This window comes from Mchenga conophoros, linkage group LG14, assembly GCF_057382185.1.
Source record: "Mchenga conophoros isolate Kocher_MC1m ecotype Shallow Benthic linkage group LG14, M_conophoros_male_GT1.1, whole genome shotgun sequence".
NCBI lineage: Eukaryota > Metazoa > Chordata > Actinopteri > Cichliformes > Cichlidae > Mchenga > Mchenga conophoros.
The window spans coordinates 12395628-12423364 of record NC_140539.1 but is presented as its reverse complement, the minus strand read 5'-3'; the positions used below and the strand labels follow the sequence as shown (position 1 = coordinate 12423364).

General features: G+C 40.4%; 2 protein-coding genes and 1 long non-coding RNA gene across 8 annotated transcripts in view; all 3 read left to right on the top strand.

Moving 5' to 3' along the window:
• Positions 1 to 997: 997 nt before the first annotated feature.
• On the top strand, positions 998 to 4603 carry LOC146559393 (uncharacterized). Its single transcript, XM_085245306.1, has 8 exons — positions 998 to 1184; positions 1924 to 2578; positions 2690 to 2750; positions 2852 to 2932; positions 3016 to 3966; positions 4078 to 4134; positions 4245 to 4373; positions 4457 to 4603. The coding sequence occupies exons 1-2, from the start codon at positions 1109 to 1111 to the stop codon at positions 2532 to 2534; spliced, it is 687 nt and encodes a 228-aa protein (XP_085101432.1). The 5' UTR covers positions 998 to 1108; the 3' UTR covers positions 2535 to 2578; positions 2690 to 2750; positions 2852 to 2932; positions 3016 to 3966; positions 4078 to 4134; positions 4245 to 4373; positions 4457 to 4603.
• A 5074-nt stretch (positions 4604 to 9677) lies between these two features.
• LOC146559392 (uncharacterized) lies at positions 9678 to 11346 on the top strand. Its single transcript, XR_014888272.1, has 2 exons — positions 9678 to 9869; positions 9996 to 11346. It is a non-coding gene; the product is annotated as an uncharacterized LOC146559392 (long non-coding RNA).
• Positions 11347 to 12502: 1156 nt separating this feature from the next.
• The window catches only part of LOC146559391 (von Willebrand factor A domain-containing protein 5A-like), a 34721-nt gene continuing 19486 nt past the window's right edge, over positions 12503 to 27737 (top strand). For 4 of the 6 annotated variants that reach the window (XR_014888331.1, XR_014888330.1, XR_014888333.1 and 1 more), the window contains exons 1-13: positions 12503 to 12629; positions 14814 to 15000; positions 15164 to 15211; positions 15375 to 15577; positions 15667 to 15889; positions 16203 to 16369; positions 16453 to 16567; positions 20523 to 20698; positions 20779 to 20867; positions 21704 to 21848; positions 25136 to 25215; positions 25292 to 25406; positions 27111 to 27448. Coding sequence is in view for 1 of the 6 variants with exons in the window: in XM_085245314.1 (XP_085101440.1) it covers positions 14970 to 15000; positions 15164 to 15211; positions 15375 to 15577; positions 15667 to 15889; positions 16203 to 16369; positions 16453 to 16567; positions 20523 to 20698; positions 20779 to 20867; positions 21704 to 21848; positions 25136 to 25215; positions 25292 to 25406; positions 27111 to 27269; positions 27345 to 27448 (1655 nt within the window). In the remaining 5 variants the exon portion in view is untranslated. The remainder of the gene's footprint in view (positions 12630 to 14813; positions 15001 to 15163; positions 15212 to 15374; positions 15578 to 15666; positions 15890 to 16202; positions 16370 to 16452; positions 16568 to 20522; positions 20699 to 20778; positions 20868 to 21703; positions 21849 to 25135; positions 25216 to 25291; positions 25407 to 27110; positions 27449 to 27737) is intronic. The other 2 variants (XR_014888334.1, XM_085245314.1) reach the window with 1 other exon arrangement.

Below are 27737 nucleotides of genomic sequence, written 5' to 3'. Positions count from 1 at the left end.
GGACTTTTTCCATTTAGGAATAATAAAAATCAGCTTTCTTTTTAATTGCTATTAACTGACAGTCAGATAACCAGCTTTTAAAAACATATTCATAAACACTTTGCAGTCAACAAAATTTGCACAGAGGTTATAGATGAAATAAAAAGTATCATGTGTTTTCTAGGTGTGTTTATAACTCTGTTATTGTACATATTCTGTGTTATACATCATAATCATTCCAGTCTCTCTCTTTTTTTTTTTTTACTGTTTTAATCTTTATAAAACTCTTATTTATTTATTTATTTATTTTTGTGATTTCTGCTGCCCTATTGGTCTGGTCTCTCTTGAAAATCTGAAAACGTGATATTCATAATAAAAGGATTTAAAAGTTTACTGCCAAAAAATTATTAAACTTCATAACAGAAATGTGCTAACTGGGTTGAAATAGATTGAAACTGTTATGAGATTGCTTCAGGGAGCAGACATGACACCGTCTTTTAGGTTTCGCCATCACTTTGTATTATGCGCACAACACCACCCTCCTCTGGCTTCCACGTGAACTGCACCTTAAACATCAACTGTTTACAAATGTCATGACACAAACAAACGTTTCAATACCGTAAATCACTTTTTGGACTGCGATCACTTTTTGGCACAATATCGGCTCTGATAACATTTAAAGCGCATTGAAAAACTATTCTTTAATGCTAAAAATCCATTATCAATTGTAATTATTTATTTATTTATTTAAATTTCAGATATCGATCTTCATTTTTGTAAACTGGTGAATTAATGATTTTTTTAAAGAATTAAAACGACAAAGTTTGGCAACATATTTTTTATAAAGGATGAATAAAACAGTAAAATAAAATGAGAAATATATATATTTTTGAAAAAGCTATGATAATTAGACGAACTTTATTTTAAATAAATAAAATTGATTTTCGGTGGCACTGGGAGTCATGGTGATGATGACGTGTTTGAGTGCAGGTATAAAAGCAGGAGGCAAAATTGGAATTCGGGTTTCACGTTTGAGCGCAAACAGGAGCTTTTTCCCACTAGTGCTGTGAAAACTCGGATTTTTCAAACTACAGCCAACGTTTGAAAATCTTCAAGAAGGATTTGCAAAATGACTTCTACAAACTTCAGTCGCGAGATGCACCTGTTCTCCCTTTTCATTGACGAGGTGTTAGATCAACGCTATGGTGAGTACAGCAGGCTAATATGTCAGAGTGCTAGCAAACAAATACAACTTAGATTTTTGTCTTTTATTGTTTGGAAGTAGGACTTCATGAGTGTTAACGTTTAGGATGAGATGTTTCATACTTGAGTAACATCAATTTTAACATGTGCCAGTACACTATAAAGATGGCGCCATGTTTTTTTTTAAATCGCTGGAAAAAAAAACAATTGAATGCACGCGCCCTGGAAACGACGTAAGGCATTGGAGGACGCTGACGTCAGCGCGCGGCCGTTTTGTTTGAGTTGACATGTTTGGGCTGCTGGCGCTGAGTTATACGTGAAAGTTTCATAGATTGTGAATTTTATAAAGCTGGAGAATGGAGTTTTAAAAGTTCACAGAGTCGCTGGATGAGTTTGAGATTGAAACAGTGTGTGCCTGCAATGAGGAGGTGGGAGGTTTCTCACCTAAATGTAGCTGCTTTATTCTCAAAATATCGATGCTCAACTAATATGAAGATATTACTCCTTAATGTGAATGCGTATTAAAACCTCAGTGAAAGTCCATGCAGCCTTACACTGCATGAAAACTTTTACCAAAAAAGGTAAAGGCTTTCATAAACAATGAGTTCTGCTGGGAGCTTCTTACTGTTTGTGTGTGGAAGAGCTTATGATGATGTAAAGCCATGTCTGGACAATTTAAATTCAGGCTTTAGTTTGTGTGATCACATGATTAACGTACACGCATGCTTTGCTTTCTCGTAGCTGAGCTGGTGAGTCCAATCACTGCTCCTCAGATGGTCGTCATTAACTTGAGGAACCGTGAACTGAGCAGCAGCCAACTGGACTCCATGTCCCACCTGGTCCTCACTCTTTACCATAACCTGGTGACGGGGTCCAAGGACTTTCCTTACATACCTTTTAAAGGATTGTTCCATCGGGACCAGGTGACGACACCATTTGTCCATGTGAGGCAGAGCCAGAGAGAGAACACCACTCCTTCTCCTCCTACGGACTCACCAGCTGGCATGATGCTGCCGCCTGCGGGCTCCAGCTCTCATCCACGCTTCCTGACTCCAGTTCTTCCAGAGAAAGCGGATCTTGCTGTGCTGAAGGCAGATCGGAGGAACCGTGTCGGCACCTTGACTGTCGACGGCCTCCTCGTCACCAGAGTCATCTCCACTGTTTACCGAACAGAGGACACTGAGATGACGAACCGCTGGAGAATAACAGACTACAGCGCGGACGGCAGAGTTCTCACTTCGGTGCTCTGCCGTTTTCTAAATATGTCGGCAAAGCGTGCTAAGAGGAAGGCTCCGGAGGAAGAGAGCAGCATCCGGAGCCCGAGTCCAGCAAGGAAGCGCTTGAGATTATAATATACAGTGAAGCATGTCGAACGTCAGCAAGCCTGAACAAAGTGGTAAGTAGTAAATAGTGCTTAAGGTTGTTTCTAAAATAATGTCCTAAAATATTTGAAAATCGTCGAGGTTTTAACTTTTATTCTTTCTTTTCTGCCTCTTGTTTCTAAAAGTCAGGAAAAAGAGTCACGCTGCGAAGAAACTCCACACAGAAGATTTTCCCTCAGTAAAATGGTAAATATATTCATCTTGTTATGACGTTTGCTCACAATAACCAGGAGTGTTCCTGTGTTTCTGAAGTGATTTACTCTCATTTGGTGTTATTTCATCCAAAGACAACTGAGGGTCTTCAGAGCAGCGTGAACGGCCGTCACCTGAGAGCAAGACAGTCCTGGCGCCTTTGTGGTTCCCTCCAGGTACTCCAGCTTCATCCCACAGTCCAGAGAGATGCAGTTAGGTTGAATGTGAGTGTGAATAGTTGTCTGTTTCTCTGTGTTAGACTGACCTGTCCAGGTTGTACTCCTGCCTCTGGCCCCATAACAGCTGGGATGGCTCCAATCTTGAATTGGATAAGCTGAAGAAATGGATGGAAGGATGATCCAAAGAGAAACATTAAAGGCCCTCTCACAAAAAAAAGATAAGAACTCATTTTACACATTTAAAGTACAAAGTACACATATATTTACCATTTTACTGAGGGAACATCTTCTGTGTGGAGTTTCTTCTCATCTTGGCTCTTTTTCCTGACATTTAGAAACAAGAGGCAGAAAAGAAAGAATAAAAGTTAAAACCTCAACGATTTTTTAATGTTTGGGATATTTTAGAAACAACCGTAAACACTATTTACTACTTACCACTTTGTTCATTCTTGCTGACGTTCACTCTCCTCATCTTCTCTCTAAAGGAAGATGCAAACGCTCTCATTGTGAAAGATAAGTATACATCCATCTAACCTGCGACTCTGTCACAACTCTGATCAGCAATTCTTTCAGGTTTGTCTGTTTTGATGATGCTATTAATTGTTATTATCCTTTATCCAGGTAACTTTCAGAGAGGAGCGGAGGGAGGAGCGAAGCCAGCGTGCTCTGTAAACTCTCATTAAAAAAAAGATAAGTACATATTGATTTTATATTATTATGACAGCTCCTCCTCAGTGAACACTTCCTCTAGTTGCTGAAATCATTTACTAATTTTTTTCTTCCCATTTGTCTTTTGTTTTTCAGAGAAAACAGAGAGGAGACAAGGTGACATTAAGACCTAAGACAGGACGGATTGAACCCTTTCTCGTAAAAAGATAAGTATTCACTCTGCTTTTAATCAGAATATTGATAAATATCTAAAATTCTGCTCACCTGGTTGATAAAGTTACTAAAACGATTCCCTCTTTACTGTCATTTGTCCTTTAGAGAGAAGATGAGGAGAGTGAACGTCAGCAAGAATGAACAAAGTGGTAAGTAGTAAATAGTGTTTACGGTTGTTTCTAAAATATCCCAAACATTAAAAAATCGTTGAGGTTTTAACTTTTATTCTTTCTTTTCTGCCTCTTGTTTCTAAATGTCAGGAAAAAGAGCCAAGATGAGAAGAAACTCCACACAGAAGATGTTCCCTCAGTAAAATGGTAAATATATTCATCTTGTTATGACGTTTGCTCACAATAACCAGGAGTGTTCCCGTTGTTCTGAAGTGATTCACTCTCATTTGGTGTTATTTGGTGTTTGTCTTTGAAAGGAGAAGAGCAGCAACGACACTGGGAGACAAACAACAGGATGATCCAAAGACAACTGAGGGTCTTCAGAGCAGCGTGAACGGCCGTCACCTGAGAGAAGACAGTCCTGGCGCCTTTGTGGTTCCCTCCAGGTACTCCAGCTTCATCCCACAGTCCAGAGAGATGCAGTTAGGTTGAATGTGAGTGTGAATAGTTGTCTGTTTCTCTGTGTTAGACTGACCTGTCCAGGTTGTACTCCTGCCTCTGGCCCCATAACAGCTGGGATGGCTCCAATCTGAAGAAATGGATGGAAGGATGATCCAAAGAGAAACATCAAAGGCCCTCTCACCAGATTTCATTTATTAAATTTGTCTTTACTGAACGATTTCTGGTGTGTATTTGCATTGATACTCAGACAACAGCTCCTCTTTCTGTTTGTGCTGGAAGATTCAGGCAAACACATATTACATATATAGATTGTTATGATATGACTCAGTTTCACATTTAGTGCTATATGAGAATGATAAGGTCCAGTTTAATAGTATTGCTAGTGTCTAATGAAATGAACACGTGATTTTCAGATCAAGCAAAGTGAATATTTTTCACTGTGGATAAATTATATGGAAACGTTTAATGAGTCATCAGCTATTTCACTACAAAGATGATGTGATTAAAGGTTCTCATACATGCAGGTCAGAAGTTTTGCTCCATCCTGGATGTTAAATGCTGATCACTGTTTACACATATCTGCACATTTCTAACAGCTCATTTCACAGGTCATCAGTCTCCTGACTGCATATGCAGAGTTTTATCATCACGTGTTCATGGCAGACAAACATAATTATGAATTCTTGTTTTAGTTCCATTCAGTCTCTCAACATCAGGTGTCTGCTTGTCCTGAGCTGTGAGAACTACAGTGAGTTGCTTTCCTCTTTAGCTTAGTATTAATAAACCAGGTCGTAGGTGGGCACCTGCATCAAGGAGTCAAGAAGCATATTTTATTGTTTAATGGTGAAAATAATGGATTGTTGTTCATTTGTTTAATGGAAAGACTGAAAGCGTGGCCTGGTGTTGACTTACACTTATTCAAAGTGATGAAGTACCAACAGATACTAAAAGTCACAGCCTGAAACACGTCAACTGCTTTATTATTTCTGGTTTTAAATAAACTGTAAGAGCAATGTGCAACAACAAAGAAAAAATCCCTTAAATAAAACAGTACCTAGTTCATATGTTTTAAGTTCTAACTACTAAATAAAACACAAAAAATATCAGAGAAATGCTTCAGTACTGTAAATCAGAGGCGGAGCCAGACATTTGAAACACCCGGGGCTTAGCCCAAAGAGTAGTATGCATGTGGGATTTTTTTTTTTTTTTGGGGGGGGGGGTGTAGAAATGACTAAAAGATTAATAGGCTCTGTTCAAAAAAGAATGACTTCATATAGGGAAAAATATATATCACATGTGCAGGACACCTTAAACTAGTTTTTTAATTAAGCAGCAAGGCAGAACAAGGTCAGGGCTGTATCAAGACACGAGGACTAAACCCCAATTCAACCAGACCCAGAACTGATCCAGAATTAAAACAGGACTACAACAGTTCAAAATCAGGACTACTGAGGACTTAACCAAGACAGAACCAGAATCAGAACTAGATGATAGTAGCACTAAAAATCATCATAGACCTGCACTACACTTATTTTTTAATTCTACCAAAGTCCACTATTTAGATTGAGAAAAGTTTATATAATTATTTAGCCTTGTTGTGCAAACAAGCCTGCAGAACTTAATTAATGTAGAATTTGAAAAATAACAAACCTAAAAAGAAACACTAGGTACGAGATACATGAGGACCTATGATACGGTGATACTTTTGGTAAACAACCATTTGACTAACATGTGTGTCTCACCTGCTCTTGTTCATCTGTTCTGTCCTCGTTCTCCTCTCTCTCCCTCTTTGTGCTGACAATCATCAAATATACAGTTGAAACCAGATATTTACTCTTCAGATAAAAACACTTTTTTAATTGTAACATCAAATCAGACTAAATGTTTATTTTTTAGATTGATAAATATAAAAACATATTTGTTAACTTTAAGAGTAAAGAGAGAAACTATCTGTATTTCTTAATTGCAAATGGCACCAAATTGTATTCAAACTTGAGCCACATTTATGGAGCTCCACAGTTCTTTTCCTGGTGTTTTGGTTGATATCTCTTGATTTTCCCATGTCAAAGAAACAGGCTCTGTGTTTTGCCTTATATGCATCCACAGCTGTGCCACCAATTTACTCACATGGACTCTACTAACCTATCAGAAGCTTCTTCAGCTCAGAATGGAATCGTCTGGAGTTTTCTTATTAATTAACAATAAATTTAGTGTACATGTACTCCTAAATTTGATGAAAGTGATAAAAATAGCTCTGTCTCTCTTTATTCTGAAATTTAACTAATTCAAAATATATTTCAATATTTATCTAAAACAAAAATTTACTCTAAATTGATGTTGTACAGTAAAAATGTTTTATGTTTTCTCCCTAAAGTGTATGTAAATATCTGGTTACAAATGTGAATATCCTGCTGTGTACTGAAATCCCTCTTGTTTTGCATAGAAATATACTGAACAACATACAAAGCATAATATATAAAATAACATTTACCTGAGTTTTTTCTTTGAAAGAACCCTCGAATGTCCATTCTTATGTTTCAGTACATAACTGAAACCGATTTAGTCGGGGAGGGTAAGAACTGAAAATATGAAATAAACACACGTAAGCTAAGACTCTCTAAAAAAAATAGCATTTGTTCGGCTTTTCATTTTGCCATTTGTTGATTCACTTGAAGAGCAAGTAACGTAATATTGGTCAAGTGATCAGTTTCATATCAATCTTTCGTGATGCACCGTCATATTTACATTATTTGTATGGTAGGAATGATTTGCTTTGGTACCTGGTCAAACTTAAGCTCTCCTTAGTATGGCTGGCTCCGTCTCTCCAACAGCGCACTCACGGGCAGCAGCTGCCCCGCCCCCTCGCTCAGTCGCTTAGTGCCTGAGCTCGGATCACACCAATATCAGGGGGGGATTCACGCACAGTCGTAAATTCCCACAGTGTGCACTATGTGCTTCGAATATTGTGTGTACTTTTTGTTTTATACAGTTGTCAGCCAGGCATCTAACTATGAAAAAATTACACTCCAAAATACCCCGGGCTTCTGACAAAACAACCCGGGCTTAAGCCCAGTAAGCCACCCCCACGCTCCGCCCCTGCTGTAAATTCATAGAGGTAGGTGCAATAAGGGAACATGATTTGTAAATCAGTCGAATAATTAAGTAGAATAATTTGTTCTGAAAACTGTAAAACTGTGTAAACTCTTTGGTAAAAACAGGAAGAACTACATTTGAAAATGAATGATTGGAATCCAAACATTTGACTTTTGTTTTTCCTCAATACTCCATCCTCCTCTTAACATTTTGGTTTTCCAGCTTTTTTAGAGGAAAAATCATTTATTACATCACTGCAAGAAATCTGATGGCCAACTTTGTTATTAATACTTGTTACTGTCGGTCCACTCAGTCTTTCTTGTGCCGTGCAAGGTCTGTGGTAGTTGTTTAAGTACACAGTGAAGGGCAGATGATGCTGCCGGTGTTCCAGATCAACTGGCGTTTAGATCAACTGGCGTTGGTCGAACAGATGTGTGGCAGTCTTGCGTTTCAGGAGCTCCTACCGACAAACCAGCAAAAAAACGCCAAATGTGTCATCTGTGACACTTGTGAGGTTGTCTCAAACACACTCCGTCAGTCTTGATGCTGTTGAACAACAAAATGTTTAAAAATGTGGCGAGTTCACCTGGTGATATCCTCATGCGCGACGCGATCGCGAAAACAGCAAACAAGTAACACCACGCCGTTGTTGTTCACAGGACAGCAAGAGTAAACGATCGGGAGACTCTTGTCGTCGTTATCGTTCCACTCGCACGGTTTATGTCACCGAATTCAGCGTTTTTGCTCCACAACTAAAGCGAGCAGTTTGCTCTGTGCACTAACATGGAGTCGAGTCAACCAGCGCCACCTCTGGCCAAGTGCCACAGCCTACAGCCAGATCAACTGGTGACACACATCTGCAGCACGTTTGAATTCGTGTCATGCACATTTGTACCTTTCAATTGTGTGTTTGTGCGTCATGCAAATAAACCTTTGAAATGAATGAAATGATATCATGTATTTATTATCAGCCTACATTTGTACAAAATGCCAAATGACATACACATAAGAATCACCATCCTGATATCAATACTTTTGCCCATAAGAAAAATGTCGTGAACAAATATATGACACACCAATATTTCACCAGTGTTGTAACTCACATGTCGCCAGCATAGTCTGCCTGTGTCTCCCCTCTGCAAACGCACATTTCAGAGTTGGATGTGATATACAGTCTGCATAAGTGTGGTCAATCCCATAACGATCCGTAAGGGGATGGCAGCTACGCTGAATGTACAGCAGTCACACAGTGATCAGCAATAAACAGTCCCCAAAACTTGCATATAATCCCCAATGTGGAGCCCATCTACTGACTACCACATAGCAGCTGGACCAGTCCCCAATGCAGGTCAGTCCACTGCTGCCACCTGTGGCCAAGTACCATAGCCTACCACTAGATTAACTTGTGACACACATCTGCACCTGCTGCTATGATCACATTGAGTAAAGGCTGAGTGGCTGCACTCACACGTGGTGCATCTAAATCTACCCACAAACATGTTGAAAGATGCAATGCCAGCAATGTGGATTGTCAACACTGACAACAATCAGTAAGCAAAGACAACAGGGATCATTTGTTTCTGTTTATTTAGCACCCACAACATTTGTAGTCGCCTTCTGCACAGGGGAAGTCCACACACACCGTGTGGTACCACTTTCCACAGAAGGTGCATTCAGTCTGCAAGATTGAATGAGATTGTCAGAGTCATTGTCTGACTGTTTATTACTAATCACTGTGTAACTGCTGTACATTCACAGTAACTGCCATCTCCTTATAAATGTTTATTAGATTGACCACACTTGTGCAGACTGTATATCACAACCAACTCTAACATGTTTGTTTGCAGAGGGCAGACACAGACAGACTACGCTAACGACATGTGATGTTACAACACTGGTGAAATATCAGTGTGTTCACGACATTTTTCGTATGGGCAAAAGTATTGATATCAGGATGGTGATTCTTATGTGTATGTCATTTGGCATTTTGTACAAATGTAGGCTGATAATAAATACATGATATCATTTCATTCATTTCAAAGGTTTATTTGCATGACGCACAAACACACAATTGAAAGGTACAAATGTGCATGACACGAATTCAAACGTGCTGCAGATGTGTGTCACCAGTTGATCTGGCTGTAGGCTGTGGCACTTGGCCAGAGGTGGCGCTGGTTGACTCGACTCCATGTTAGTGCACAGAGCAAACTGCTCGCTTTAGTTGTGGAGCAAAAACGCTGAATTCGGTGACATAAACCGTGCGAGTGGAACGATAACGACGACAAGAGTCTCCCGATCGTTTACTCTTGCTGTCCTGTGAACAACAACGGCGTGGTGTTACTTGTTTGCTGTTTTCGCGATCGCGTCGCGCATGAGGATATCACCAGGTGAACTCGCCACATTTTTAAACATTTTGTTGTTCAACAGCATCAAGACTGACGGAGTGTGTTTGAGACAACCTCACAAGTGTCACAGATGACACATTTGGCGTTTTTTTGCTGGTTTGTCGGTAGGAGCTCCTGAAACGCAAGACTGCCACACATCTGTTCGACCAACGCCAGTTGATCTAAACGCCAGTTGATCTGGAACACCGTCTCCCTGTCTGCTGTGTCCTCTCATCTACAGAAGTCTGGACTCGTGAGCGAACGTGCCAAATAAGAACTAGCAAGTATGCATGTACGATCTCTTTACTTGGTACTGAGAGATGCCATCTAAAGGAATCGACTCTGGACTAAAGCAGCGTTTTAACCGTTTCATTGTTAGTCCCGCCCCCTAACTCTGATGGGTGAGGTTGACGGATGAAATAAATTCATCATGCAGTGCATCACAGTAAACATGGAAAAAAATAATAATTAATTTTTCCTAAAGATGAATGAGTTGGTTTTAAATGAATTAACATTTTAATTATATATAATATAATAACTCAACATTTTTCTGGTTAGGTTCATTTGGACATCGAGCAGTAATAGGCTTCTTCACCACATCTAAAGGAGAATCACACTTTTGGCATAGAGGGAACCTTAACAGGTCTCCTGGCACTGCCATTTCTTGCCATTAAGTAATCTTTGCCATCACTGTTATTTTCTTTAACATTTTTAGTTCTGAGCGAGCTCTCAGTAGCTTAGACAACTCATTTTTCTTATTTTGAAGTTTAACATTTTCTTCTTGTCTCTGTTTTAACGCTGCACTAAGCTCACTGACAGGAGGAGGATTCTTGGACCTTTGGCTCAGTTTCTACTTGCTTTGCAACCTCATCCACTCTCCTTTCAAGCTTAGATGCCTCGCTCTGTTTTGTAGTCTGTATTGGAACAGGCTCATCATCATAGGAGGGTACATCAAAAATGGAGTGGGCATGTACAGCTGCTTTTGTAGAATGTTACGCAGAGAGGTGTCGTGAGGGAAACATCAGAACTGGTATGGCTGGAGGGCTAGGCACCAGCGCAGTATGCTCGCATTTTGATGTTGCTTGGAGGGCATCCACACCAGGGGTCTGTGATCTGTCTGAAGAATAAATTCTCTTCCAAGGAAATAATATTTCAACGAATCAATTGCCCACTTGATTGCCAGTCCTTTTTCTACTGTTGAATATTTTGTCTCCCTGTCAAACAGCTTTTTACTTAAGAAAAGCTTCACCAGCTTCTCCCTGAGCCAGTACTGCTCCAAGTCCAACATTAGAGGCATTTACCAACAAATGGTTTGGAAAAATCAGGGCTTTGCAAAACAGGGGCTTCAGAAATCTGCCTTTTTAAAGATTGGAAGGCATGTTCACAGTCATCATTCCACATCACTTTAGAAGTGTTTTCTCGTGAGATCTGTAAGAGGGGCTGCCAAGGTTGAGAAATGGGGAATAAACCTCCGAATAAACCTCTGTGCTTTTGCAGCGTTTTTCTTTTTGCAGCGTTTTTCTTTTTGCAAGTGTTTTCTGAAGTTGCAGTCCGTTTGGCCTCTCAGGGCCACCGTAGAATACTCATAATACACAGTAAAGATTGGACAGCTACTGTGTGTGTGCGTGCCCATTCTTTTTCTCTGCCACTAGATGGTGATGATGTTCATACTTTGTGACTTTTGACTTGTTTCGCAAACCAAAGCCAATTTCAGGAGTCATTCCACTTTCTTCAGTTCAGGAGGCTCATGAGACAGTGAAAGGAACCAAACACTTAATATAACAGGTTCATTCCAGCTTCTAGGCAGTTTTGTCAATAAAATGCTTGTATTCTGCTAATGTTTGCTGATCGTTCCTTAAAGGTCCCACAACAGCACACGATCCTTCATTTTCTAAAGAATATGTAAAACACAATCTAAAAATGGAACTATGTTTACTGTCTCAGCTGCTTTCTAACGCTTTCAAACAGCAAGACTTGGTTCACTGCATTTTTGTCTTTAAGAGAAAACATTTAGGGAATAGTGCTGTGTTGACTCGCTCTTGAACACACTATAAACCATCCACTTTACAAGAATAGCTCAATTTGATCATTTTTCTGCACGAGTCGATAATCTGAAGCACTCATACCTCATATGGACAGATATAACTGAAAAGTTAACCCACAGGAACCTATGCCATCAACAAAATTAAACCATAGCATAAAATAGAAAGAAAAAAAACACAGCCTCATATCTTGATATTGCCTGTTCTATCAGATCCAAGACGGGTGCACTATGAAGGAAAAAATATGTATTGATGGGGATAGATTTGGTGTCAGATGAAAGCGATACAGTCCAAAGCTTCAGCTTTAACATAATAGATAATACATCTACCCATCATCATACACTCATCACCAAAAGGAAATGACTGTGATTAGACTGGATGTGACTTGAATGAAAACTGTGTTGCTTGTTCCATTCTGGTAGATGCAGCGTTTTTTTTGTTTGTTTGAGAACAGCAAAATACAAATACAGTATAATTTTACAAGTGCGAGAGTTTCCAGCGTTTCAGATACATATATAAAAAAAGAGAGACATCAGAGGCAGCGTAAAGCTCCACCCACTCGGTGCTGTCTTATTAACGAATCGAGCACACCCGCAAGTCTTCCTGTTTCGGGAAAGTCGCTGTGTGGGCCGAAGCGCTTCATGTTTGCAGAATATTCTCCACGTATTTACAAGACAGGACTCCAGTGAAGCGACACAGCTCTTACAGTCTGTTCTTAGAGGTAAGTTCCCAGTGTGCGTTTGTTTAAGCAGCTCAACAGCTCACTGACATGACAACTTTAACATGTATGACAACAATCTGGATGCTGTCACGTGAAGTTGTACGAGCTGTGTTTCTGTTATAAAATGAAATAGATCCATGTGGTGATGAGACATTTGTGCTGTTTTTAAACTCCGACCACAGGAAAGTGAAAGTCATGGTTGGAGGGGCGTGACACTGGTCGCACTGTCAGCCGTATCCATAAGAATAATAGTGATCATCACTATCACCACCATCACCAGCACTATGTCCAATCTAGTACCTATCTAGCAGTCTAGCATTATCAGGGACTACAACTAGGGTTGCCAACCGTCCCTTAAAATACGGAATCGTCCCGTATTTAGAAACAAAAGTACACGTCCCATATTGAGCTAATAAGGGACGCACTTTGTCCCGTAATACAGTGAGACTCAAAAGTAGTCTATAAATGTTTATGGAATTAACGCTTTGTTTGAAAACATAATTCCCAGCCCCTCTCCTGCTTTGTGACCAATGAGCTGACAGCACACTTATGACAATTCGAGTATAACAATTCAGATTACCGCTCATCTCATTGGTCGAGGAAAGGTCGCTTACGGAGAAAATACCGGAAGACAACAGATGACCACAACAACAAGCATGGCCAACAGGGAAACAAACGCCGTCACTGCGGTGCAAGTCTCGGACGACAGTACACCTAAAGCTGGGCAGACACTGTGCGATTTTTTCAGTCACGTTATTCAGCTCCTGCTCAAACTGCACGATTGACTCGCAGGGGTTAGAAGTTGGTAGGTCACGATGTACTCTCACACTATACGGCCCGATGCTCTGATGCGACCTGAGTGCTCACACTGTGCCTCCATAACATGAAGGTTATAACAGATAATCTGTCGCTCGCTCTCTCTGTCTTTCACTCACACAGACACACCACCACCATCAACTTTGCTAAATTGCTAATGAAAAACATGATCAGGCAGCTGTGATTTAGCAGCGATGTAGATCCAACTATTTTCACGGTTGTTGTGGTCGTGATAATTTTGTGAGGCCACATCGAAAAGGCTCGGATGAGCTTTTCAAAGTTCTACAAGTTGTGCCTCCATCGCTTGTGTCCAGATCACACGCTGCACAGCCGTGCTGCTCCGTCTTTTTCACGGCGTTTACGTGTTTGCGCGCGAGCAGTGTGAGCGGCTCACGAGCGATTGATGATCGGGAGCTGGTCGTGAGGTGTTAATCACTTCTCGTTACCCCACGTATACTACACGACGCACGATGAAGGCCAAAATCGGTCCGATCACTCAAAAATCGGCTCAAAATGGGCCTAAAACCGCACAGTGTAAGCCCAGCGTTAGAGCAGCAATGTTTGTTCCCCTCAGAGAAAGGGAAGAATGGGAAAAGGAAAACACCTGGCTGGAAAAAGTTAATATGGGCATGTGCAGTGAATATCAGCGCTATGTGGCCAGAAGTGTGATAATATAATTTATTTTGTGTAATAAACGAGTGCAAGGATAGATGATTACAACAAATAGATGACTAATACATAAAAGTAATACATAGATGAATAATGATGATGAGTTAAGATGCGTAATCATGGGAACAAGCGGGTTTACAAACAGGAGCAGCTGATTAGAAAAGCTGAAATAATACCTCAGCTGAAGCCAATTGTACTAAATGCACTAAATGTGCACTGTTACAAGAATATTTTTCTTTCTATTGTTTTCTATTATTTTAAGTTAAGCAGGACAGAGTTCTTTTAAAAAAAGATTTACTTATATTCTCAAAAGTTAAGCATGACAGGCTTCTGTTTAAGAAAGAGACCTGTTTTACTGTGTTAATGTTGTCATTTTGAGCTAAAAATAAATGGCTAAATGATCATTTGTTTCACATGTGTTCATATCACAAAGAATACACATCTACTTAAATCAAATTCAAGTCAAAGGGTTAAAAAAAATAATTTCACACACAAAAAAAGAGCTAGAAAATTCACCACACTGGGAAGGGTGAAGACAACTGGGTCGCCCGGCCCTGGCCACGAGGTGTCCCTTATTTATTTTTCAGGGAGTTGGCAACCCTAGTAACAACATCTAGTCCTTTTACTGAATCAGAATTACTACTAACGAGACTAATCCATCGATCCGTCCATCTCTTCTCTCTCGCGTATCCAATTCAGATTATGACACCTCGCAGGTTTGTCGCAGGGCTGCAGATGATCACTGACACTGACTAACCTAACCCCACTAACTGGTTGTCTTCTTGTGGGACGAAGCTGTTGAGAACCCACGCAGACAGGAGAGAATGCAAACTCAATCACAAGGGCCCTGGCCAGATGGTGGATTCAAACCTAGGACATTCTTCCTGTGAGGATAGTAGTAATAATAGTAATAATATTATTATATGAATAGTAAAGATAACCACATTCATTGATGTGATTACATTATCTGATGAGTTTCACAGGCAAGATTGTACAGCAGCTATAGAAGTGTTTGCATCACCATTTCCTTAAATGTTTTTGTTTCACAGGTGCGATGATGAACTGTTGTGGTCTGCTAACATTCGAGAAAGAACCAGGTACTGATAGAAAATAAAGAGACTGTATTCACCAGAACCTCACTTCATTATTAAAATCTTCATGTATGCTTATTTCTTATAACAGTTTCATGTGGCTAAAATGTAACATTTTTCACTAGAATATATGGGCTGTGTTTGTATCACAATTCTGTTTGTCTGTCAGTTCCTCTGAAGAGCGTTGAGGTGGAGCTGGAGGTGAGGGACCATGTGGCTACAGTGGTCTCCACTCTGAACTACGAGAACAAGGAGGACAAACCATTAGAGGCTGTTTTTGTCTTCCCTCTGCCTGGAGATGCTGCTGTCTGTCATTTCAGTGCTCAGATTGGACAGACGCAGATTGTAGCTGAGGTGAAGGAGAAACAGAAGGTGAGCTGGACAGTAAATATAACCTGATTATAAGTGAGCTTCAAAATAAACACAGTGAATGTCACTGACATGCATCACCTGTGCTTCAGGCTCGTGAGGAGTATGATGATGCTCTGAGCTCCGGTCAGCAGGCCTTCCTATTGGAGGAGAGTGATCAGAGTCCAGATATATTCTCTCTGAGTGTGGGCAGTCTGCCTCCAGGAGAGAGCGCCTCCATCAGGTTGGAGTACGTCACTGAGCTGGCTGTGCAGGCTGATGATGGTCTGAGGTTCTGTCTGCCTGCTGTGCTCAACCCTCGATACCAACCTCAGGGTAGGACAACTTCAGAATACTTGGACCAGAAATGCTTCAATGACACTTTTGAAAATGAAAAACCACAACACCAACGAGTCATGGCAGATGGTAGAAACTGGTTCTGTTGGAGGTTTTCTGTTGAAAGTCCGTTTTTCATTCTCACTGTTGCCAAATTATTGCTCATATTGGGTCATGTTGGGGTTTCTCTGTATTATTGAAGCATTTAGAGTATAAAGCACAGGTAACTGTTTTGAGGTTCTTAGTAACGTAAAGGATTTCAGTGTAAGCAGCCTCATTAATTACAGCATATTTTACCTGATGCTGTGTGCAGGTAGTGAAGGTGCAGGTGTCCAGGTGACTTCTGTTCCAGCCTCTCTGGTGCCCTACAGTCTGTCTTTTTCTGCCCGAGTGTCCTCTCCTCGTCCAATCTCTAAAGTAGAGTCCAACTGTTCCCTGGACCCTCTGCAGTACCTCAACACTGATCAAACCCAGGCCACGGTAGGTAGAGTGCTGATGTGTCTGCTGTGTGTGGTTGTTACTTATTACTGAGGAATAAATATGAATGTGTTTGTGGTGTGCAGGTCAAGCTGGCTGCAGGACACAAGTTTGACAGAGATGTTGAACTGCTGATTTATTACAAAGACGCCCACCAGCCCACTGCTGTGGTGGAGGCAGGACAGGCCTCTGCTGAGCTGGGTGAGTAACATTAGTGTTGTTATTAGCTTTTTAGTAAAAAATATCATTATTTTATTCTTCAGCTCAAGAGTTATTGTTGTGATCAGAAATTTACACTTGTTGTGGGTATGAGTGGATTTATTGTCCAGCATAGATCTTTAATGAATTTGGAAAAAAAAGAATTGTTAAGCTTGCATAAGTTTGAATGTATTTTGGATTTTCTCTAATTCATACATGGTTCAAAGTTTACAGTGGTCTAAAAAAGTGTTTGCCCTCTTCCTGATTTCCCTTTTTAGATTTTTTAGATTGTCACACTTTCAGGTCATCAAACTAATTGAAATATTAGACAAAGACAACAGAAGTAAACAAAAAATATAGTTTCTAAATAAACGTGTTTTATATGAAAGGGAAAAAACCCAAACCTACATCGCCCTGTGTGATAAAGTGATTGACTGACTTTTTAAGGTCATGTCACGGCATCTCAATCAGATTTAGGTCAGGACTTTAACTAAGCCACTCCAAAGTCTTCATTTTTTTTCCTTAAGCCATTCACAGGTGGACTTGCTGTTGTGTTTTGGATCATTGTCCAGTTTGAGGTCACGAACAGATGTCCAGACGTTCTCCTTCAGGATGTTTTAGTAGAATTCATGGTTCCATTTACCACAGTGAGGCTTTGTGGTGTTTTTTGTCAGCAGTGGTTTTCTCCTTGAACTTTCCTGTGAATGCCATTTTAACCAGTTTTTTTTTTTTTTTTTAAATTGTTAAATCATGAACTCTGACCTTATTTGAGATATGAGACAACTGTGAATTCAGGAAGGGGACAAACACTCTTTCATACCACTGTACATACAGCTTAAGTACATACAATCACTAAAATATTTTACTGAGTGGTGCTTAAAGTTCTGCGATTTCTTTAAACTTGACAAAGCCACAAAGTTTCTGGGAGAATGTCCTGTGGATAGATGAGACAAAAATTGAACTTTTTGCCAAGGCACATCAGCTCTATGTTCACCGACGGAAAAATGAAGCGTATCAAGAAGAGAACACTGTCCTAACTGTGAAAGATGGGGGAGGCTCGGTTATGTTCTGGGGCTGCTTTGCTGCCTCTGGCACAGGGTGTCTTGAATCTGTGCAGGGTACAATGATATCTCAAGACTATCAATGGATTCTAGGGAGAAATGTGCTGGCCAGTGTCAGAAAGCTTGGTCTCAGTCGCAGGTCATGGGTCTTACAACAGGACAATGACCCAAAAGACACAGCTAAAAACACCCAAGAATGGCTAAGAGGAAAACATTGGACTATTTTAAAGTGGCCTTCTATGAGCCCTGACCTCAATCCTATTGAGCATCTTTGGAAGGAGCTGAAACATGCCGTCTGGAAAAGGCGCCCTTCAAACCAGAAACAACTGGAGCCGTTTGCTGATGAGGAGTGGGCCAAAATACCTGCTGAGAGGTGCAGAAGTCTCACTGACAGTTCCAGGAATCGTTTGATTGCAGTGATTGCCTCAAAAGGTTGTTCAACAAAATCTTAAGTTGTGGGCACCATCATTTTTGTAATTAATTCAGCTGAAGCATGGTTGAAAAGCAATGTCTGACTTTCATTGGTTAGGATTTATAGAATTTTTATTTATTATTACTTTTGTCAGATAAAAGTTATTTCTGTGACCATTGTGAGTTTTTTCTTTCATTGACCAAAGGGTACCAACAATTTTGTTCACGTCTGTAGTTACTCTTTCTCATCAAGTTATTTGTTACGTCACCACTCATTGGCCTGACCAATAATCATAACAATGGGAAAAAATCAAAGAAAAGTCAGTGAAAATCTAAGGAGGAGAATTTTAGATTTGCATAAATGAAACACCTGCAAATTCTAGGTTCAAACAACTACATGTAAAGTTTTTTTTTGGATGTGTCACCACTTTAATAAGTTCGAAGAAAGACCCAAACTCTTAATTTTAAGAAATTGGTTGAGATCTTCAGGAACAAGTATCACTAATTCTCAATTGTAACATAAACTAGGGGTGGGCGATATAAACGATATATGATAGAAACGATATAAATTTGGCCAATGATAGAGATTTTGACTATATCGCTCTATCAAGATGGCGCATGTTGATGATGTCATCAAGCTGCGCCTGTTTTGGTCGAAACTATTGCAGCGGCTACAACCGTTATCATCTGCAAATTATGCCGGGCGACAGTCATAGCAAAGAGATGAAGCACTTTTTAAATATGGGGAAAGCCAAAAACTCTGCTTCACCTCCGTAACATTGATTCATTAATGTTGAATTCTCTCGCAGCTGTTCTGTTCCCATGTTGTTGCAGTATATTAATAACTAACCTCGTATTGTGGATGAATAATCTCAGTTGTTCTCCTGACTGACGTTTGCCCCGTGTATAGCATCCTGCTATGCGATTGCATTTGTCCCTAACCACCAGAATCTCTCACGTTAACTTTTATCGAGTGGATAAAAAGTTGGCCATCCTCCAGCTTCACTGTGCTAATGTTATGCTAACATAGTTGTGTCTCTAGCAATCACGTAGCACAACATTATATACAAGGTAGTCCAACTTCAGTAACCCTACAAACGCCACTGATGTTTAGTTTTCTGTCTTCATTTATGTTGGAAGTGGTAGCAGAGCTGTACATTTTAATTAGTTTCAAAAATCTCTCAGTCAGAACATGGTGTGTCATGTTTAGGTGGAAACTAGCAAGCTAACTTCCTGCTAACTTTTAACTCCGTTAAATTTAATAACTTCTGTTTTCATGGATGCTTGGATGTTAAACTTAATTGTTACACCCGATAAAACAGCAATGCTGTTGATTTAATTAAAGATGAAAGAATTTAGACCGTTTTTAACTCTTAGTATTCGTTTGACTTTGGGACCTGAAGGGACGGAGTTTTGGACCCAGATTACTCCGCGAAGCTCCTCACTAATGCATAATGCTCTGACAATCCATCAAGCAGTGCTGTTTACCAAAGTTGTATTAAAACTTTTTTTTAACAGATTTCTGCACGCCAAAATCGGTTGAGGTCAGTAAGCACAACCAGAATTCATACATAAGGCACACTCTCGATTTTTGAGAAAATTAAAGGATTTTAAGTGTGCTTTATACTGTAGAAAATACGTAATACAGAAGAAAATAATATATCGTGATATATATTGTTACCGCACAAATTACTGCTTCAAATTATATCGCGATATGAATTTCAGGCCATATCGCCCAGCCCTAACATAAACTTTACATTTCTGGAACAAAAATAAAGCCCCTTACATTTGACTTAAATTTGCAAGAGTGAAGGAGAGGCTTTCAAATATAAGAACAATGTACCAGCTGTCAAGCACTGTGGTGGTAACATCATGCTTAAACTGGTCATATCTGAGCCTGTTTGCATAATTTTGACCATGTGTGAATTAGAAAGTCAAAAATAATGTCACCAAAGATGACTGCATTCTCATTTCACCCTCAAACCCCCCCCCCCCCCCCCCCCCCCCCCCCCGGGAAGTCAAAAGCCAAATGACAATCATTCACATGATAAGTGAATATAAACCACAACTACAAACATGTTGGTGTCATGTGAAGGCTGTGTGCAGGCAGGATAGGAGGAATGATGGACCCAAAAGTTCAGACTTTAAAAACAAAGATTTATTACTAAATGACAAAAACAGAAAATTGGCTAAACTGGGAATACAGAAACTAAACTGGCAGGCAGACGGACGGAACACACAGCATGGGATAATTGAGAAGACACAGGGCTTGCATACACAGAGGGGGCAATCAGGGAATGGAAGACAGGAGGGAGAGACACAGCTGGGACAAAACCAGACACATTAACATAAGACACGGACCTTCAAAGTAAAACAGGAAACCCTGACTGAACTTACAGACACAGACTACCAAGCTGACACTGCAACAGTTGGAGTATATAAAAAATTGTAAACTTGACATTTTTCTGTCCTTTCATGTGTTTCAGGTTCTCTGATGGGTGATCCAGTGGTGATGGTGAGTCTGTACCCTGAGTTCACCCAGTCTGTGATGTCTTCAATGGCTTCATGTGGAGAGTTTGTGTTCTTAGTGGATCGATCTGGAAGTATGGACTGTGCTACCAATAACACTGAGCAGCGGGAATCTCGGATCAGCAGTGCCAGGGTATTTATGATGTGGTGTTAGAGTTATAAAACCTTTCCTCTCACACAGTGGCCTCACCATCTTCTCCCTCTTCCCTGAAGGACACTCTGCTGCTCCTGTTGAAGAGCTTACCAATGGGCTGCTATTTCAACATTTACAGTTTTGGGTCCAGATATGAACACATCTTTTCGTGAGTGATTCAGTCCATAAAACTGTGCTTCAATGATGTCACTTGTGTGTAAAGTGTGTAATAAGATATCTGCTCTAGTTACACCAGATAATGCGTTTCTAGAATACTTACAGCTCATTTAGGTAAGCTGCTGTTATGTTATGGTTCTCAAAGGCAGTTTTGAAAGTGTATGAGTGAAACTCATTAAATTACAATGTAGAATTTGGCAGTGCTAAACAGCCATCAATCACTTATTGTCAAGGTTTGCTGTGTGGCAGGTAGTGGTTGGACCCAAACGCAGGACTCTAAGATTGAGTATTTAACTTGAAGGCAGCAGCTTTTATTCGCTGGCAAAAGCAAACTGAGAAACACAATATATGAGCACTAGAAATAAAACAAAAACTCAAACTAGGAAGAATGACCTAAACTGGGAGTGCACGACATAACAAACATGACACGCAGCTAATGCGGAGGAAACGACAACTAACAGAGAAAAATACAGGGCTTATATACACCGGGGAGTAACGAGGGAACGGGAAAACGGGAGGGAAGCACAGCTGGGGCTAATCCGACATAACAAGGCACAGGAAGCAAAGCAGGATACACTGACATGGAGCATGGAGACAAGGTGATTAGACATGCGACCTGGGACTAGGACAGGCACAGAGAAAACACGGGGGCAGAGACTAAACACAGACCGAGAAACGTACAAAGGGAGGAAGAACTAAGATCACTAAGCACAAACGAAAGATAACCGAAACCAGGAATAACAATCAAAGAATATTAAACCAAGAACTGAAACACAAACACTGGGTCAGAGAGCCAGTACTGTGACACTTATGTGTATCTCATGGCAGTAAGAGTGTGGAGTACAGCCAGAAGACCATGGAGGAGGCTCTGAAGAAAGTTAAGGAGATGGAGGCTGATCTTGGAGGAACAGAGATCCTGGAGCCCCTCAAACATATTTACAGCCAACCCTGCATTCAAAATCAGCCCAGACAGGTAACACACACACACACACACACACACACACACACACACACACACACACACACACACACACACACAGTGTATGAGTTTATATTAATTAACTGATAGGTAAATTAAATAACACTGATTATGTATTCACCATGATATCTGCAGCCATTGTTGGGTGTTCCTGGTCTGCCACAAAGCAAATATGGGTGAAATATGGTCTCCAAATTTTACAGATCTCAATCCAATTGAGCATTTGTGGGACAAACAAGTCCGATCCACAGAGGCGCAACCTTCCAACTTACAGGACTTAAAGGATCTTAAAGATATCACGTCACCTTCATGGATCTAGTGCACCCAATGCCTTGATGGGTCAGGGCTATTTTGGTAGCAAAAGAGGGACCAGCACAACATTAGGCACGTGGTCATAATGTCATGTCTGACTGGTTTAATAGTTTAATTATTTATATAGCACATTTAATTACAACAGGAGTGTTGACCAAAGTGCTGTACAAGAATACAACATACATAATAAAACAACTTAGAGTATTAAAAGCAAACACTAAATATGAATTAACAAACAACTCTCATGCTGTATTAAAAGCCAGTAAATAAAAATGCGTTTTAAGATAAAATTTAAAAAGATTGACAGTATGAGCCTGTCTGATGTGTAGGGGTAAATTATTCCACAGCTTAGGCGCTACGACTGCTAAAAGCAAAAGATCACTTGATCTAAGAGATCTAAGGGGGGTATAAGTCTGCAAGAGGTCAGACAAATACCCGGGAGCCTGTCCATTCAGGGCTTTGTAAGTCAGCAATAATATTTTAAAATTAATTCTGAAGCGGACAGGGAGCCAATGAAGGGAGGCAAGTACCGGGGGAAATGTGTTCACATCTTTTAGTGCGTGTCAGAAGACGAGCTGCAGCATTCTGGAACAACTGCAGCCTTGCCAGGCAGGTCTGGCTGACTCCAGCATATAAGGAGTTACAATAGTCCAGCTGGGATATAATAAAAGCATGAATCGCTCGTTCAAAGTTTTTAAAAGATAAAAATGATCTCACCTTAGATAAAAGCCTCAGTTTGAAGAAAGACCGCTGTACGACTGAGCTAATTTGTTTTTCAAAGGTGAAATTGCTGTCAAATATAACCCCCAAATTTTTGGCATGTGATTTGGCAAAAGGCTCAAGACTGTGCAGGTTAAAATTAGAAGTGTTGGGATTGCCGCTTGGTCCAAAAATTATCACTTCGGTTTTGTTCTCATTGAAGTTAAGGAAATTTGAGGCCATCCAGGATTTAACTTCACCGAGACACTGAAGTAAGGGTTCTAGTGAGGCAGGACTGTTTCCCTTCAATTGAAGATAGATCTGAGTATCATCGGCATATGAATGAAAACAAATGTTGTATTTTCTAAAAATTAGACCTAAAGGCAGCATATAAATGGAGAACAATATTGGCCCCAGTATAGATCCCTGGGGAACACCACAAGTAAGGGGAGCTGAGGAAGAGATAAAATCACCAAAGCTCACAGAGAAGGTCCTGTCAGACAGGTATGACCTGAACCACTCTAATGGGGTGCCCTTTACGCCACAATGCTCCAACCGTGAGATTAAAATGCTGTGGTCAACAGTATCGAAGGCAGCGGTCAGATCTAAAAGCAGAAGCACAGCTGAGTCACCTGAGTCAGTGGCTAATAAAAGATCATTAAGAACTTTTAAAAGTGCAGTTTCTGTGCTATGAAGAGTTTTAAAACCAGACTGAAACCTCTCAAGAACATTGTGTCCATTTAGAAAAGATTGCAGCTGAACAAACACAATCTTTTCCAAAATTTTCGACAGGAAGGGGAGCTTTGAAATAGGCCTGAAGTTAGTGAGGACGGAGGAGTCAAGATTAGGTTTTTTAAGTACAGGCTGTACAACAGCATGTTTAAAACAGGCTGGCACAACACCTGAGCTAAGGCTGCTATTAAAAATAGCTAAAATGTCAGAACTGACAACTTTAAAAATCTTTTTTAGAAGATGTGTTGGAATAATGTCATTTGGACACGATGATGTCTTTGTGCCACTACATACTTCCTCCACCTGATCAAGACACACAGGCTCAAACTGATCAAAAACAGCAGAGCAGGTGAATATTTTAGACACGTCATGTGAAGGCAGGGCGATCATAGATCGAAGCTGTTTTATCTTATTGATAAAAAACTTCAAAAACCTTTCACAGGTGTCTGAGGAACTATTAATACAAGAAGCTGGGGAAATATTCAGGGCAGAGTCAATAATTGAAAAAAGAACCCAAGAATTATTGGAGCTATTCTCAATAACATTAGAAAGAAACCTTGACTTTTCTGCTTTAACAATGTCCTGATACCTGTACAGACTGTCTCTCAACATGAGAAAGGACACCTGCAGCCCATCTTTTTTCCACTTACGTTCAGCCTTCCTGCACTCTCGTCTGGCTGAACGAGTGGCCTTTTTTATCCATGGGTCTGGTCGTGGTTTCGAGTTTATAGTTTTAAAAGGAGCGACCTCATCAAGGACAGTTTTGCATTTATCATAAAAATTAACTGTCATTTCCTCGGTACCAAAGCCAAGGGGAGATCTTAAAACTTTTTTAAAAGCAATAGAAAATTGTTCTGTTGCAGATGGGTTAAAAACACGACAACGACGTGTTGAAATAAGAGGTGTAAAATGGCGGAGAGATAAAAGTATGTCAAACACAATAGGGCAGTGATCAGAAAAAACGGCATCACATATTTCCATGTTTCGGACCGGTAACCCTAAAGACAGCACAAGAGCCAATGTATGACCCTGTTTCTGGGTTGGCCCAGACACAAGTTGAGCAAGACTGAAGGAGTCTGTCAAGCTTAAAAAGTCTCTGGCCAGCGAATTGGAGGGACAACACACATGAATATTAAAATCTCCAACGATTAAGATTCGATCGTAGCTTGGCACAGTTCCAGCTAAGAAGTTTGAAAAGTCTTGGATAAAATCCTTGTGGTATTTTGGAGGTCTGTATACAATTCAATTCAAACGCCAGAAGTTCAAAACTAGAATATGAGTCAGTTAAGAGTTGTTTGCAAGAGAGCTTCTTCCTAAAAACAGCTGCCACTCCACCACCACGCCCAGTCATCCTCGGCACATTAAGATACTCACAATCATGCAGTAAAAGTTCAGTAAAACAACTGGACTCACCGACTCTCTGCCAAGTTTCCGTTAAAAGCATTAGATCCAGTTCCCGATCGGTAAAAAAGTCCTATGTGTATATGTGTTACTTTTAGCTGTGTAATTTGGCCTTTCATGTAAACTCTCCTCTCTAGCTGTTTGTCTTTACTGATGGAGAGGTGGGGAACACCAAAGAAGTGATCGATCTGGTGAAGAAGAACTCAGGCTCCCACAGGTGAAACAGCAAAAATGATGATGACATGTGCTGCGTACCAAACCTGTGTGTCTTAAAAACAGCTGTTGTGTTGCAGGTGTTTCTCTTTTGGGATTGGGGAAGGAGCCAGCTCTGCTCTCATTAATGGGATGGCCAAGGAAGGAGGAGGTCACGCTCAGTTTATCACAGGGACTGACAGGATGCAACCAAAAGTAAGACAATAAGTCATAATAACAATTATTAAAAGGCAATATGTTGTTATTAGAGATGGACCAATCCGATATTACGTATCGGTATCGGTCCGATACCGACCTAAATTACAGGATCGGATATCGGAGAGAAATAAAAAATGTAATCCGATCCGAAGTATCAGAAAATCACCTCATAAAACGCGCTACTTGGTGTAACCCAGCTCGGCGCATTGGAGCAGTATGTGTCACGTGATAGAGCGGCTATTTTTCTGCGAGACCTGTCGGCGGTCTGTTGGAGCCTCGCTACATGCTTCCTAACCGCGACATTTCATCTCGGCGAAAACTATCCCAGAGAAGTAAAGCAAGTGTGTAAGTTCATCCCTGAATGTTTGCATAGTATTTTCACGTTAAACTTAACAACTGATATATTGAGCCACAGCTGGACTGGTTTCATATTGAGGTGAAAAGGAAGCGATTTGTCCCGTACTTCAGCTAGAATTAAAAAAATAGACACAAAGCTGGAGTTATTCTGTCTTTGCTGCGCAGTTGTATCTACTTCTCTCATTCACTCCCCCTCCCTCTCCTGTTATTACTTCAAACATGAAACTGATCAATGATCAGCTGATCGGCTTTTCTACCGCAAGTCCCGTCTTTCTTGTTAGTTTATTGCCCACTTTGCGTTAGAAAGAGGAGACCAGCGGATAAACAACAGCAGCTCGTTTAAGCTTGATCAGCTGTTGTTAGAATGTATTTAATATTACTTTCTAGTATCAGCTGACGTTTGCTGGAGCCACAGCTGTAAAAGCTGCTGGTCATGATATCGGTTTGGATATCTGGTGAGAGGGAAACATGAAGATGAAACCAGGAGATGTCCTTACTGAATCATCAGAGCTGAACAGGTGATGGAGAAACAGGTTTACCTTTTAGGTGACATGAATGAGTTGAAGGGAAGGGAAGGGGGGCACAAAGAAATATTTTTATTTGTTATGTCATTTAAAAACTTTGAATGAATAATTATCTGAATCTTACAACAAAAGTGGTCATCTGAATAAATGTATAGAAATCCATCATTGTATATAGTAACTATTAAGTCTAATATACACCCCAGTAAGCTATACTGCTTTTTTCTTTGGGAAGGTACCATCTGTGCAGTCTGCAATTCTGTTGAAGAAAGATGTTGAATCTATTTAATTATTGTAGAAAAATAATTGATTTCTGTGCATTTGTTTTACACTTGCATTAAATTAAAGTTGATTACATCGATTAAGGGCAGGGGGTGGTTCCCTAATATTTTTTGCTGGGAGTTGGCAACCCTATTAGTTAGGTAGGTAAGTACTCTTTAAAATACCAGAATAGGAAGGATGGAGTAGGTTTAAGTTTATTAGATTGATCAGTATTGCTGAACTATAAAATGTTTCGGTGGAGTGTATTTTTGCATACAGGTATAACAGAATAGCTTCAGTCTCTTGTTTTTTAAAACTTGAGTATGAACTTATACAAAATGCAGCAAGATATTTATAAAAAAAAAACTGTTTTATTGATTACAAAATACGCTATATCGGATTCATATCAGTATCGGCAGATATCCTAATTTATGATATTGGAATCGGTATCGGACATTAAAAAGTGGTATCGTGCCATCTCTAGATGTTATTATTTGGACAGAAGACATAATTTCAAATAAACATAAATGCATAATTGTTTTCTAATTCTTGTTGTTGTCAGGTGATGCAGTCGCTGCGATTTGCTCTGCAGCCAGCTGTGGTCGACATCTCAGTCACATGGGATTTACCAAAGGAAGTGTCTGTCACTGTCCTCTCTCCACCGATCACAACACTTTTCCAGGGTCAGAGGTCACTGATTTATGCCCAGCTCACTGGACAGGTAGGAGCAGCAGCCTCTCATGTTGTTTTGATGACAGTAATTATCGTGACTTCTAACACTGTAATTCTGTGTCAGAGCGCAGAGGCAGCAGAGGGCTGTGTGATGGTGAAGTACAGCCTGGCAGGTCATCCCTCTGAGAACCAGCTGCACTTCAGTCTCAGACCTGCAGTGGACGCTGGGTACAACATGTTTAATGTAGAGCACAGTGCTCTGTGGGTCATGACCATGAATTGAAACTAAATGCAGCAGGGGTGTGTGGTTGGTAGGATGGAGAGGTGGAGCAGAATGGTTTCAGGTGCTGTGCCACTTGTGAAGAGCAGCACAGCTCTCTCTCCTCATGTAGTTGGTGCATGGCTGAAGGCGAGAGTTCAGGGTGTCACAAACTACTGGTTTTCTGATTGTCATGAGCTAACATCATCAAAGCTAAAGCAAAAAAGGCTTGAAATATTTACTCAGAACTTTTTCAAG

Excerpts from the sequence above, each read along its gene's own strand:
- LOC146559393 (XM_085245306.1), top strand. The coding sequence starts at position 1,109 with ATGACTTCTACAAACTTCAGTCGCGAGATGCACCTGTTCTCCCTTTTC. Across the intron at positions 1,185-1,923 it reads GGTGTTAGATCAACGCTATG|CTGAGCTGGTGAGTCCAATC; the intron begins GTGAGTACAGCA and ends GCTTTCTCGTAG.